Here is a 14,786-nt window from a genome sequence, read left to right as displayed (position 1 = left end):
CACATTTGCCAGCCTGGTGCTAAAATGCAAGAGCTGGATGCAGCACTGTCGTTGGAAAGGATGACTATTCTTACTGCATCATATAATTTCCATCCAGAGGCTGGCCGTGATATTAAACTGCAAGGCTCAGAGAGGTGAGAAAGGATGCTGTGGGGATTAGTCATTAAGAGCAGTACCAGTGAGAACGGTGACTGCTAAGCCAGTGCCTTGCCTACCGGCTCTATGTAATCAGGAGTGTCTGATAACACGGTCTTGCTGAGAACCTGCAGTTCCTCTGATTTTTCCACACTGCCTGTTACAGCTGGATTCTCAGGTTGAAGAAAGTTAATGAAATCTGTCAATTCAGATGCCTGGAGAGACTCATGTGCCCAATGAATACACCTGCTGGGGATGCAGAGAAGCTGAATTATGCTATTTATGGCTCTCCCAAGCTGACTTCATAGTCCTTGCCTGCCAATCAACCAGGAGCCCTTCATGTGTCTCACAAACTGAAGAGACCCAAATAAGTTATATCTAGGGCACAGAGCATTCCAGAGGGATCTTTCCTCTGCCCTCTATTTGGAGACCAGGCCTTGAAAAAGCCAGCCTTTTGGAAACAGAGCCATGACCTGATCCTGGCATGAGTTGTCTTGAGCTGGATGCACTCCCCAGGCAGAAAGGCAGCTGTACAGTTCTTACCGAATCTCCAAGTCCTTCCTTCCTGTTTTTATCCTAAGCAGTTCATGCTACCCCAGAGTCACAGCTCATATATGAATAAGTTTTCAAAGGGAGAAGTAATATCTTCCCGTGCAGAACTCTTGGGCCCAGCATTACGTCTGCGTCGCAGATTCACAGGACGCATTGGGTTAGCAGTCACATCCAATGATTGTTTTTAGTAATTTTTCCCTTCTCTGCATTCATAACTCAACTGGAAATTAACAATGAAGGTGAGTCGCTAGGGACGGGCAGTTATTGCAAATGGGCACTATGAACTACAGTGATTTCATCTGGGTAAATTGCTCATTCATCTGTGTTGACTTTCTAAATGAGAATGACTAGATTAGGAGGAAGCATGATGAGATTTATTTCATTTTATAATTTACTTTTCTTTTGTCTTAGCCAGACAGCAGATAGTAATAGAAGACTAGGTTACAGTGAATATAAGTATCCATCAAATGACACAGTTCTAAGGTCTTTTTACTTCTCTGTGCCTGTTGACATAACTCACTTTACTAGGAACTCGAATTTCTTGTTACTGCCAGAGCAAGGCTCATATATATTTAAACTCTTTACTTTCTGTTTTGCAACGCTAAGCATAAAGTAAGCAACGAAAATCAAATGATTGCCACAACAATCAAATGATCACTACCATATTCCTTTCCAGCTCACGATCAGATCTAATCCATGAGTAAATTGCTTCCTGGCCCTGCTGAGTGCGCATGTCCTCCAGTGACCTGATTTCTTGCCTTGGCGTGCTGATTTAGCCAGGAGGCCAGTCTGTCTGGTAGGCTTCATTTCTGATCTACGCAGCAAGAAGTTTCAGGAGGGTGACTTTCTATCAGCTTATTTATGGCACATCCGTGCAAATCTCTCTATTCAAAATACAAGAGTCTGGCTGTTGGCACAGATTTGCGTAGCTCGAATTTATGGCTTACCTGTGAAAATAATTGAAGCATACCTTTAAGAGCTGGGAATACTTTCACTTTTATAATAGCCAGCCAGGAAATGAGGGTGGCATCACTGACTTAACATGGTTAAAAGAAAGCAGAAGCCAAACCAAGCTAACCTTGTGATTTTCATTTTCAAAGTGACTAATAATTTAGAGTTTATACCCCACTTTCAGCCTTCATCCATGCATTCTGTGTTGGAGTTACAGAAAACCACTTCTGTCTTTTTTTCCAAAGGGAAAGGCAATGCAGGGAGTGTTGCAGCTGCAGTCACAATGTGGGTTCCCAGGTAGCCCTCCAGAAAGTGGTGTGTGCTTCGCTGACAACCCATTTTGCATCCCGAGCTCTGGGTCCTAACCTTCCATTTGAGCCCTGACCCATGTGTGTCTTGCTGATGCTGCTGAAGCCCAGAACTTGCATTAGGACATTCCTAGCTGGGGTGCTAAGTCTGGCTCCTTGCTTCCAGCTGTCTGACTAATAAGGAGAGCAAACACCAGACTAGGCACCACATTTCACTTTTGCTGAGCGCTCGAATCTCATAACTGGAGGAAGAGATACTAAATAAGTCTGAGAAGCGTCTGATCGTGTGTCCCTGGAGATTTGCTTTCTGAAACGTACATGTTGTTATAAAGAATGATTTCAGCGTGTACTGCATTAGGAAACCATGGTTGAGTTTTGGCTTACCCACCTAGTGTAAAAGCAATGCATTTAGCCCCGTATGACCTTAAGTAGGACTTCTAGGGTCAGTTATTCAAGGCATTTTGGTCTTTGAAGATAACAGCAAGAGTCAAAGGGCTGGCTGAGATTTTTAAAATTGCCTGATTCACACTGAACTGAATGTGATATCTGGGACATAGTTCTTCAAGGCTTAATTCAAAACTAGTGGGAGTCATGCTATTGACTTGGGTGTGTTTTATGCCAGACGCTTTCTCCTTTTTGAGCTTCATTTTCTCATCCATTAAATAAGAATAATTAACCTGCCTTTCATCCACCTTGCATTCTTTTGTCTGTTTTGGCTGTGATCCCTAAGAAACATTTGGGACAATGAATGACTTAAATATATGCCTAATGACCTATTGAACTGAAGACAGTGAGGTGTCTAAAACACAAAAACTAGACTATCTATTAAATGCTTGTGGAAGTAAGCTGGCCTTCAGAAAAAAAAAAAAAGGTGATATTCAAACCAGAAATAGAAAAAGTGAAGATCAACTCAAAAACTTTAATGGAAATTCACATTATTTCTCTTTTTGGCACATGCTGCATCTGATGTTATTGCATTTCATTAGCAGGATTACAGATATCCTTTCAGATGAGTAATATAATAAAAGAAAAGGCAATGAATCTATAGAGATGTAGCTTGAAGCAGAACTGGTCCTCTCTGCTCTCTGGGATATTGTTCCCAGCTGAGATTTACAGGACTCTAACAATGCATCACAAATGACATCCTATGTAAACAATTGGAGAACAAATGTGAGATGCTACTTAAATGCCTCATTAAGAAAAGGAAATTTCATAGCTAGATTCTTTGCTTTTCTTTCCTTTGCAGTAGATTTAATTGACATATCTAGATGAGAAACAACAAAATTTGTTTATCAGAATTGCCTGTTATTACTTACAATGTATCTTATTACAGTGCCTATGGCTCAACTGAGAAAAGGGCAGTACAAGGCACTATAGAAGTAATCCAGGCCCTAGAGAATGTGCGTTCTCTGATAAAATAAGAATTAAAGCCTACTGAACTGTTAATAGAAGATGCCAAAGTAGTTCTTGTTCTTAAAGAGTTCCTATATCAATTTAAACTCAGGTATTACATTTTTGTCTGAGCAACAGACTTCCAACCTGAACCTGGTGTTCATCACCACATTCATGTGGGCTTAAGGTTCATTCAGCAGGTCTTCATGATTGTGAAAAGAATCTCATGTCCATTAATGAGAGATGCGTATTGATTACGGTAGGGTATAGATCACTTCAGGCCTTCAAATATGCCCTGAATCTACATCAAGGTTTTCACAGAGGTCCCCATGCCTTTGGGCACCAGCGTTGGGCAGATAGCTTTGCAAAAAGACCCAGTAGTTTCTTTTGGGAGGAGCTGCATGGAATGGGTCTGCACAAAACATGCCAGAGACTTCTTGTGAAAGAGAGCCAACAGGCCCTAGGATAGCAGAAGAGGAAGCAAATCTCCTGTGATAGAATGAGAGGAACCTACCTCGTTCTTGGACAGCTTCAGGAGAGTGATGAATATAAACCAACAAGATCCATGGTTCCTCATCTGCTCAAGAGGTCACAGCAGAGGCAGCAGCTCTTGCTGCTAGGTTCAGATTTTCCCCTGGGTTTGCTTTATGACAGTGACTTGTTTTACTTTCATTTACTCTTTCTCTTTTGATCCCAGCTTGCCTATTTATTTATTTTCCTCTTTGGGCATAGAGGGAAAGAAAGTCTAAGAACAATCAAAATAAGAAATCTTTCAAATAAAACTTGATATTTACCATTATTTCAAGTTAATGAAAGCAATGCATCAAAGACAAGAAGCTGAACAAATGATTTACAATAAAAATAATGTGATAGAGGGGAGTTTTGCCTCTTTCTAAATTGTCCCCACATTACAATGATCTTGAATATATTTGCTGCTGAAAATAATTCACCATTGAAATAATCGACATGCGAGGTATTCTGGGTCTGCAGCTCACTCATAAGCTGTGCTCATATAAAACATGGACAGGCCTTGCTTGACTCACATTGTTACTAGTGTAAGATAGGTGCCTAATTCTAAATGCTCTTTGCACACCTACCTCTGTATCCCAGTCTTTAGTTCTTTCTTTCGTTTATCCCAGCATTTAGTTCTTCCCAGCATGCAAGGGAAAAGTATTTGCCCTCTGTCATAAAGCTGAAGGAGGAAGAGCAGTTTCACAAGCTTTATGGCAGTGCTTCAGAGGCACAGAAGCCTCTGCTTAACTTAATTAAGGTGCTGGGGTGGGAGAATTAAACCAGCCCAAATAAACTTCTCTCAGGAAGGACACAGGAGCATGACAGGGCCTGTGACTCGCCTGCTGGTGTCTGATCTGCTGCCAAAGCAGGGCAGCTCTGTGCTGCCCCTTCCTCATGGCCCATGGCAAAGCTACAATTTAGCCTTCATATTAGCAAGGATTAACTTTCAGTGTGGTGAATTTACCAATGTATTTATGAGGATTTAATTTGCACAAAGGAAGAAATCATGTCAGTTCAAATGCGTTCATTTAATTGGTGATAGCATTGGTGTGGTTGTTAGATAAAAATATAAAGCACTGCTATTAGGGGTTAGTGAAGGAACGCATCCTGATTAGATTAGGAGCTGGAGAAAGAGCTATCCCCTGGACAGTCAAATATTGAAATTATACCTCATTAGCATACTTTATTAGCTAATTGACTAAGGAACACTTTTAAAGAAACACAGCTAGGGCCTGGGGTAGGACTCTCCTCTGCCCAGTACACCTGGGGTGGAGGGATAAATGAGCTTTTGAGCCATCTTTGCCCTGTCAGCTGTGCTTGTTGAACCACCAGGTGCTTTCTGATGCTGCAACATAACAGCACGGCCCCAAGGCTGCTCCATGGCCCCCATACTGCGTTCAGGCAGCAGGAACGTAGTATGGGGTAAAGCAGCAGTCCCTCTGAGGCCTGGTGGAGCTCAGCAAGAATGCAGGGCGCTCAGCAGCTCATACAGGTGCTCAGCACCCCTGAGAGAGTGAGAGGAAGAGGGAGAGGCTGAGGGATGCTGTGGCTCCCTCGTCCTCACTGAATTTGAGTTTCCCACCTGAGAGAGGCAAATAGCAGGGAAGGCCTCGGTGCCACTGCCCTGTCAGTTCTGTGCCCCGTGTGTAGCTCTGTGGAGAACTGCTGCCCAAATGTGCCTGACAGGCTTGCTAATTGTGGCAGTACCCAAAACAGAGCTTTCTGAAGTGAGGAGGCAATGACCTGTGTTATCAGTGCCCTGAAACACGGCCTATCACATAATACCTTCATCATAAGGCACAGTGCTGGTTGGTTCTCTCACAAACTTGCATAGGCTGAACACGAGCAAAGGTTCTGAAAGAAAAGTCATTCTGAAACAGGCTTTTATATCTTGTTGCTCTTTTTTCTGAGACTGCAAGGATGTTCAGATACCTGTGTTAAATGCTCTGCTTTACTGCCTATGAAACCCTTAGGTGGGTTGGCCAATGCCACACCTGTAAAGGTTTTTGAGCAGTTAAGGACACAGATGGATGATAAGCGGTTTCATAAACCACCAAACATAAAGCTGCCTTTTTGAAAATCCCACGCTATTATATGAACAGGCAGATAGAGAAGGAATGGTATCTTGTAGTTCCTGAAACACATACACAGTTTGCCAAATGCATGTTCCTTAATGTGCAGTGTCTCATGTTTGGGTCACCCTTTGCATTAAGGCTTTTCTGACAGCTTGTAACGAGGAAGAAAATCCTGCTTGAGTTCTCACATCCCCCTGATACCTCAGCAATTATCTTCGTTATCCTATTCAAACTTGTACAGAGAGAAGAATCAAAGGCAAAGATAACTGCCAGAATTAAAATACTCAATCGGCATAAATTACTAAGTCACTCTTTTCATTGGCATTGGCACTTCAGAGCCAGGACCCAAATGTCTGCAAATAATATCAAGCAAGCTCCGTGCTATTTTAGTGCATGGATCACAGGGCGCAGTCCTCCCTGGGGGTCCCCTGCTCAAAAAACTCCCCAAACCCATTACGCAGAGCAGAGTGCAGTGGGTCCAGCCTCACCAACTGATCCCCACCACTGCCACAGGAGCTGCAGCACGATGCCCAGGAGAGGGGAGCTGCTCGGGGCCAGGCAGTGTGTGCTGTGCTGCTGCAGGTGGGTACTCTCAGCCTGAGTGCTCCTGCAGTGCCGCAGCACTGTGCATCCAGCAGCTCCTCACCTCCTCGCTCCGATTTAAGGGCATTCGTTCCCTTATGGGAACATTGCTTCGAGCTCCATCATTGTCAGAATATCTGTTTGCTTGTTCCTCTGTATTCTGCTCTGTGGTTGTTATTAATGAAATAAAAGGTGAGCCTCATTCCCTTCCCTTGCTCACACACATCAATTTAAATGCAAATCTACACAGAAAGATCAAAATTAATTATACTTTCTGCAGCAGGCTACATGGAAAATTGAAATGACCAGGGCTGCCTTTTCTTTTTCCTTTCTATTTTATTTTATTTTATTTTTTTTAAGAAACAATGTAGCAAAACTATTCAAATACATATATAAATGTTGCTTGCATGCTTGCCGGCTTTTAGTTTCTGATGCTTTTTGCTTGTCTAAATTTCCAGTTGTTTTCAGCACCAAGCTGTTTGAGATGGAGAATTGAAAGCTTAATCTGCTAGTGACAGAAATCGACCTCTAAATGACAAATAATATTCTGTTTTCCACTAATAACAATTGATCTTCATTAAGACAAGCTTTGCTGACTCTTAAGAAATTTGTCCATTATTGCCTGATCAGAATATAGCTAAAGTTTAATTTTTTTTTAGGAAAAAAACTCGCTGAGTGAGTGGCGGTGGGGAGGAGTGCTCTGTTCCTCGGTAGGTTCAGGCATTTGTAAAAGTTAGAAGTTGATGAAAATGTAGTCAGGTGAATTTGTGCTCCAGGGTGCAGTGCAGAGCCATGCAGGCTGGTGTTGCACAGCTGGACAGAGTCACAGCTGCACAGCTGCTTCCAGCTGGATGGGGCTACCCAGGTTTGTCAGATCCTGGGCGAGAAAAGTATAATTTTGACACTGTTTTTAAGGGAGTGCCCGCAGGGACTGATGTAATGTAGTACTCTGCTGTTAGAGCTGGTAGGTGTGCTCTGAAACACCTTCGGGATCAGGCCTTGTGAGGTTTTGTGAGGTGGGTGCTGAGGTAACAGCAGCTCTGAGCACAAGCAAACAGTGCAGACACATGACTTCATGTAGGAAAAATGGACGATCGTGGATTTTAAGCATCTGTCAAACGGACAGCTAAAAAGGAAGCACATGACCAGACACTTTGTCAGGCTGGGATTTACTTGCTTTGTAGGCTTTGGGAAGTGTGTTTGTTGTGCCTCTTGGCCAGATCTGTCCATAACCTCTCTGTAGCACTGTTGGTTTAGCTAAGTACTGGAGGCGTCAGTTCGCCCTGCTCACAGCTTGCTCTCCATGTGCAAGCAGTATGTTTGTAGCTAGATGCATTCATGTATTATAAAAACAGAAGAAAGAAATGGATGCTAATGATCAAATGGATTCTTTTTCAAATTTCAAGTAATTAAGAAAGCAGGTTTTTGTGTAGGCATAGCAAGTAGAGATCAAGATGCCTTTGGAAAACACGTGGCCAAATATCATCCTCAGAAAGTTAACAGGTAACTCAGGTAAGAGGAAAGAGAAGCTGAGAAAGAAAAGGGATTTATTTTTTTAGCCGTTAAAACCAACATCCCTTTCTTTCAGTGCCCTGCTGAGATTTTACCCAACAGGGCCCACTGGGTCTGCTCTTTGTACTGGCTTCCCATAAAAACACAGATCTAAGTCAAGATCTTGCTCCCTCCTAAAATACTCTGATACAGCATATCAAAGGTCCTGCTACAACGAAAAACACAGGCTAGCCAAAAGATCCTGGATGCAGCAGGTACCTTCTCAAGGACCTAGCAAGAGGTGGAAGCAGCATTTTGTTGTTCACCTGGCCCCCATAAGCTCAGTACGGTGCCAGGCAAGGACAGCTGTGTTGTACCTGTCATTTATTACAGGGCAAGTAAACACAGTAATAACTTCAGGTACTTCCTGTCTGGGTCTTGTGGCCCAGCTTTGTTTTACTGTGGCTTCTTAGGTGTGCCTTGCTTACTGCCTTCATGCTCAGGACTCACTCAAGTGCACAATGAATCCCACACCCTTTTCTTCCAAACAAAAGCAGAAGGCCACAGTTCCAGGTCAGTTCAGCATCCTGCTTGCCTGTCAGCTCCGTGAAGCAAGGGTGTGCAAACTTCAGTCCAGCAAAGGCTGTGGCTATCAGCATGGTGATATCTCTGTACCTGCTTCCTCAGAAACGTCCCTGGGAGCGCTCACACATGCCTGCTGCAGCCGAGAGAAATGATGTTTATGACCATTGTTGCTTGAGGTCACGGACTCGGAATAACTATATTTGTTCAGCATTTACTTTTCAAGGAAAGAGTCCAGCAAGTTACTTTCAAGATAATCTGTGTGTCAGTATGTCTGTCTGTCTCTATTTATTATGTACAAAAACACCATCCCCCCAGCAATGCATGAGTCTTTTTTCGCAACCTTTTATTACTGCAACACAGATACCAGATCAACAGTCTGGTTAAGGTGGCAGAGTGCATTTCAGTTGTGCTCAGTTCATACAGGAAGGTGCTGTTACCTTGCTCAGCTACTGCATGACCCTTTGCGATCATATAAGGGACATCGGTACCGCCACGTTCCCCAGAATTTCCTATACTTCTGCAAATTTAAGCAGCATGCTGCTGCTGATTGATTATAGTAATTTTGTTGTTCATATCATCCTATTCATATCACAGCAGGTATTGCTGGTAATTATTAAGCCTATTTGTTATTAGAGATGCATGGGTGGTGAAAAACAATGAGAAGCAAACAATTTAACTGATAAAATTAGCTGTTCATGGAAAGTCAATCTGATAATTATCTCCAAACTATGTCTGTCAGCTCTGCTTGGCATTTCTTAGACTCCTTACCCCCCAAGAGGAACAGCTTTTGCATGGCTGAGTTCTAAGGAATGCACCTAATTTCCCAGCAGGAGAGATCTTCATGATTTTTTTATTTATTTTTTTAACCTTTGCTCTCATATAGGTTCATGTAACTTCATAAATACTACGTGACAAATAGGCATTTGAGTGTGTAATTTACTAAAGAACAGGCAATGCACTAAAATTTTTTTATGAAAAATAATAAAAATTAGTGACCCCTTCAATTTCATAATTATTGGAAAATACCTAGCACTTAGATTTCTTGGTTGTTAATTTTTCAAAACCTCCTGTCATATTTAAGCAGTGGAGCACACATTAAGGTCAATTTAAATCATGTGGATAAAGAGTAACCTTGCACGCTTTTAAAACTGTATATGGGCTTTTAAAACTGTCCTCAGCTCTTGTGACTGTCTGCTGATTCATTTACTGAAATTCTAGTAAAAATGCAGTGAAAAAAAACCAAACAGTGGGACCAACAGAGCTTGGTTTCCTGTGCATCTTTGCATGTGTGGTACTGAGGCTGCCATTTTATTAAGTGTACAAGCAGTACCTCTCCTTTTATCTCCAATATTATCAGGTGGCTATTAGCTGGAGATGGCCAAATTTAAAATGGCTGTTTTTATTTATTTATTTTTATATCCTTCCTTCTAACGTGTCAGCTTGCTTAGGTTTAAATTTTTGTTTTAAATACTGCCATGTACAACAAAAAACTTGGCTAAAATTAAATATTTTTCTTCACTTTCATATTTTAAATATAAAGAGTGAAGTCAATGTTTACTTTCTTTACTTTAGTGTCACTTTCCAAGAAAATATCAACTTCTTGTGTTGAAAAAATTAAAATGCTTTAAATATTTTTACTTTTTCATAATGGATATATGTCTTTTTCTGTTTTGGACTAAAATATTCCACCAAGTTGGAACAGATTCCTGACAGAGAAGAAGGAATATGGTAAATGGCTTAAGAAGCATCATGAATTGCTTACTTATCCATAATAAAGGAAGCTTGCACGCATAGAACAAACATTTTTTGAATCACAACAGTGAAAAAAATCAAGCAATTTGTGAATATCCTTTCAGCTGAGGAATGGGGCAAGTTTTCAAGTACCCATGTGCATGCATTTGGGGGTGATGGTTTTAAAGACAGAGACAAACATTCTATATCCTCAAGGATAAGTCTAAAAAGTAGAGAGAATCAAATAGGAGATGAAAAACCAGGAAGCAATTTCAATGGCTGTTTAAGCACACTGCAAGATGGGTGAAAGAAGCCACAGCTACTCCACACAAATGCTAGAAATCTAGGAAATAGGATGGAGGAATCACAACATTGGCTAAATGCTGGCAGATTTAATATCAGCTAAACAGACCCATGGTTTGAACCATGATGGCCATTCTTATGTTCTGGCCAGCCTACATCTGGTTTTTTGTTTTGTTTTGTTTTGTTTTTTTTTTTTTTTTAAGTTAAGACCAGTCTGGGATATAAGTGGGCTGAAAACTTAGTTATTTTTACAACTGTCTTCCAAGCCTGAAATTCTTAGCCAAAACCATAAACCCCAAATGGGGGAACTGAGCAGCTCTGCTGATCACAAGGAGCACACAGGGAATAAATATAACCTCCCCAGTACCATGTGGAGCTCACAACTGAGCTCTGATGCACTCTCAAAATATTAGTGAGTAGATGATAATAATATGTGCTTGATCTTACACTCAGCAGGAGTTACAAGATAAGCTTCAGTCACCTATGCTCTTGGATCACCATTAATCTCTACAGAAGGCACCAAAGGAGAGTGTTAATAAGAATAAACTGGGAAGTAAACCCTACTAAAAATAAATCCCTGGAAAAAAGAAAGCCTCCAGCTCCAGCAGGAAGCAAGGGGAGCTTTGCCAGATGTGGGAGTGCAGAGAGGCCTTCGAGCACCACACACAGCTGCAGCTATGTCTCCGTCTTTAATGAGTGCTTGTTTGCTCTGCCTGGAGCATGCACTTTCCATGTGCACTTGTGAACTCCTGCTGACAGTAGGTAAAGCTCATCTGCCAGCTACTGCTGGCTCGAGGTGTCAGAGAGAGCCATCGACCCCCTGTTTGACAGGCAGCAGCAAGATTTAACGGGGGTGATGATGAGACACTGTGGTTGGCTTCTTTGCACTCTCAAAAGAAAGCTCTTCTCCTACAGGGTTGACATGAATGTGTGCTTGCCAGAGCCAGGCTGGACTGGAATGGCTTCCCAAATTTCCAGACAGAAATCCAGAGTTGTCAGAGCCCTTTGGAAAATGCTCAGTCACTAGAAGAAGGCAGGTGGCAAGGGGAGCCAGGGTCCCCTTGGCTGACCGTCACGCAGTGATGAGCAGGCAAATTGCTGAGGCCTAGAAATGTGTGGGGTTTTCTCTTTGAAAGAAGTCTCTCATCAGGCTGGGAGAACAGACCAGCCAGAGCTCTGAGAGAGATCTCCCGAGCAAAGTGGAGTCGCACTTCCCTCCAGAAAGCAAGGCTGTTTTTTGCAGGATCCCAGGGCAGCCAAGACTCCAGAACAGCCTTGCTATACTCTGCGGCCAGTAAAGACTAAAAGCGAGAAACCTTTCTGTCCAGACTAAAACTGACATATGTACAAAAAGAGATGCATTTGCACTTTGTCCCCCCATTCCATCTGTATAACATTTCCACTTGACTTTAGCTACTGGGCCCCTGCCAATATACAGAGCTGGGAAGAGACATCCCGACAGCTAACTCCAGGTCCCCCCAGCAAAACACACACAGCACCCCACAGATGGCCTGGAAACCAGAGACACGCAGTGGGGTAATGACAAGGCCACTGCAGACGAGCAGAAGCAAAGGCACATTCCCATCTGTCTAAATCTTTGAGTATGTTCAAAAATAATGGCGTGCTGAGGCTAGAGGACTGGAAATGTGGGATGACGTGCTTAAAACGCACAACCTCTGCTTGCCCTTGTGCAGATGAAGAGCCATACCTATAAGCACTTTGCCACAGGATCAGGTAAATTGGCTTTTATTGAAACATACTGTAAGATGAGTTGGGGGGGCTGAGGGGAAGATTCCAATTTAAAGCAGGTACATTGCATTTCAGGCTCCCAAATAACTATTGATATCTGCTGTCCTGGAGCAAATCATATCTTCCTTGACAAGTCAGACAGCTTCTCTTTCTCTATCTTCCTTTTGTTATCTTTAATAGCCATGAATTGTTGAAAAAAAAATTGTTGAAAAAAAATGTTTGCGCCTTACTTGATGGATGTGTTTCACCTCCTGCTATTAGCCCTGGTTCAAGGGGTTCATCAAATGCCTGTTCTTGCCTACAAAATTCACACTTAGCCCAAGTGCTTTTGAAATGGGAGTGTCTGGGTCGGTGCCGTGCACTCTGTGTGCAGCCCCCCTTCCCCTCCAGCTGGAGGGGTGAACAAGCTCTCCTGACCATCATGGCACGTAGCATCATGGAAGCAACCTCTTGGGTTCATCTGGTCCAGGCTTCTGCTGAGATCAGGGCCAACTTCAAAGTTATCTAAGATGACTCAGGGTCTTCCCCAGTTGAGTTTAGACCACCTCCAAGGAAGCAGATCCCACAGCTTCTCTAGGCAACTGTTCCCATGTTTGGTTACACTTATTATGAAGATTTTGTTCCATTTGTTTAAGGTACATGAATAATGGTATCTTAAATACAGCAATACCAACAATTGTAAGGTGGGTCTAAAGAAAACCACAGCTGTATTTGACCAGTTTCACTCAGACTTTGAACTGAAGAGACAAAGCAAATTTTCTTCAGGCTATCTGCTGTCCTAAGGCACATCAAAAGAAACAAAGACAAGCACCGTGGAAATGGCTGGGGGATGCCATAGCACAGCTGTTCCTTCCCTTTCCTCTGTCACACTTTGCTGCCCCCAAAGCTCAGTCAACAATGTTGGCTGTGTAAGTTTTCCCAAGGATGCTCCAATGCCAAGCGTGCCAGATCAGCCCAAAAACCCTTCAGCAGCAAATCTGAAGCAGGAGGAGGAGGCAGTTAAAACTATGTTATGTCTCTTTACAATGCAAAGGAGGTGTGCTTACCTTGTCCCTTCAGCCAGCACAGCTACTGGGTCAGAGCCTCCTGCATACAGGCACTACACAGAGCTGAGTAAGTTAGCAATTTGGATGGCCACAATCTTTTCTGCAGTCCTTCTCTGGCACTTACCCACTCGCTCTGGCACTGAGAAGCACAAATGCAGCTGGAGATCTGTACCTATTTGAACAAACTGACTGGTCTCCATCTAAAATCATCAAAGGGCACCTAATAACGACCTCCAACTGCTATTGTGCATTTATAGGAGCAGCCTTTAAACTAGACCATTTTAAAAGCTGCTTCTAGGAAACATCCATAAGGTGATGAGTATCATGGAAATCATATGTGACCTAGTATTAGCTACCCAGACGCCTCTGCTTTCTGTTCACTATTTGCCTAAAAGATTACTGACTGAGCATCTGTGATTAAGAAGTAGTGCTAGCTGTGTGTCCCTAGTCAGATTTTATATTCCTAAATGGGAAAAAACAACCCCCTATGGACCAGACTGTACAAAAAGCATCGTTCTGGGCATAAAGGCTACACTGACAGATTTAATATGGTGTTTTGACAAATATATTAATAAATAGGGTCCTATTTATACTCCCCAGTAGTGTATGCACATTGTATTTTCCATGTACTAATGGAGCATTCAGCAATGAGACTGGCCCATCCAACACTGGACCTAGGAAAAGGGGTTTCTGCTTTACCTGTATGTGTTGTGCTGTGCATCCCTCCTAGCGCTATTGTATTCTCCTTGTATAGCTGAGACCCAAAGAGAGGATTATTACTTTTTTTTTTACCTCATATTTGTATCCGTCAGCTAAAAAGAATACTAGCAAGAAGATAAATTTAGATCATCCACCATGAAATTAACAGCTGTGCTTTGTGATTTGAACAGGCCCCCAGTGGTACCCTTCCCGTGTTGGTCTGCAACTGGAACGCAGTAAGTTTTCATATGGATGTTAAAAAGACCCCTAACGTATTACTAAACCTTTGGCAAGTTATCCTCCTAATAGTATTACTCTCATGATATATGTTAGTAGGTGAACTTTTAGTACTTTTTCATTAATTGATATAAATCATGAAGTTATTAGCTTCTTCATCAGTACAGGAGTCTAATGGTTTTCATAACCATTGGGTAAAAACTTTTCAGAATACAGCATGTGCTCGGATAATGAAGACAAAGCAGTTCTAAAGCCATTCATGGCAAAATTCACCGATGTCAGTCCCTCACTGTGATTCCAGTTGCACTCGTTGTTCGCAGCCTCATCAGAAGATACAACTGGCCACAGGAGGCAGCCTCCTTTTTTGGGCCAGCACACCAGTTCTTGCTGGACATGGCCATGGGAGCTGTAGCTGCTGCTGACCAAGTGGCATTTGT

At 42.5% G+C, this 14,786-nt stretch overlaps 1 protein-coding gene across 1 annotated transcript in view; it reads left to right on the top strand.

Moving 5' to 3' along the window:
* Positions 1 to 14,786, top strand: part of TECRL (trans-2,3-enoyl-CoA reductase like) — a 58,387-nt gene that overhangs the window by 18,463 nt on the left and 25,138 nt on the right. The window contains exon 3 of the mRNA XM_035540558.1: positions 14,304 to 14,348. Within this exon, the coding sequence (XP_035396451.1) occupies positions 14,304 to 14,348 (45 nt within the window). The remainder of the gene's footprint in view (positions 1 to 14,303; positions 14,349 to 14,786) is intronic.

Source organism: Cygnus atratus, chromosome 4 (genome assembly GCF_013377495.2).
Source record: "Cygnus atratus isolate AKBS03 ecotype Queensland, Australia chromosome 4, CAtr_DNAZoo_HiC_assembly, whole genome shotgun sequence".
Lineage (NCBI taxonomy): Eukaryota > Metazoa > Chordata > Aves > Anseriformes > Anatidae > Cygnus > Cygnus atratus.
Note: the sequence above shows the minus strand (reverse complement) of the source record. Positions and strands in the feature narration are given on the sequence as shown.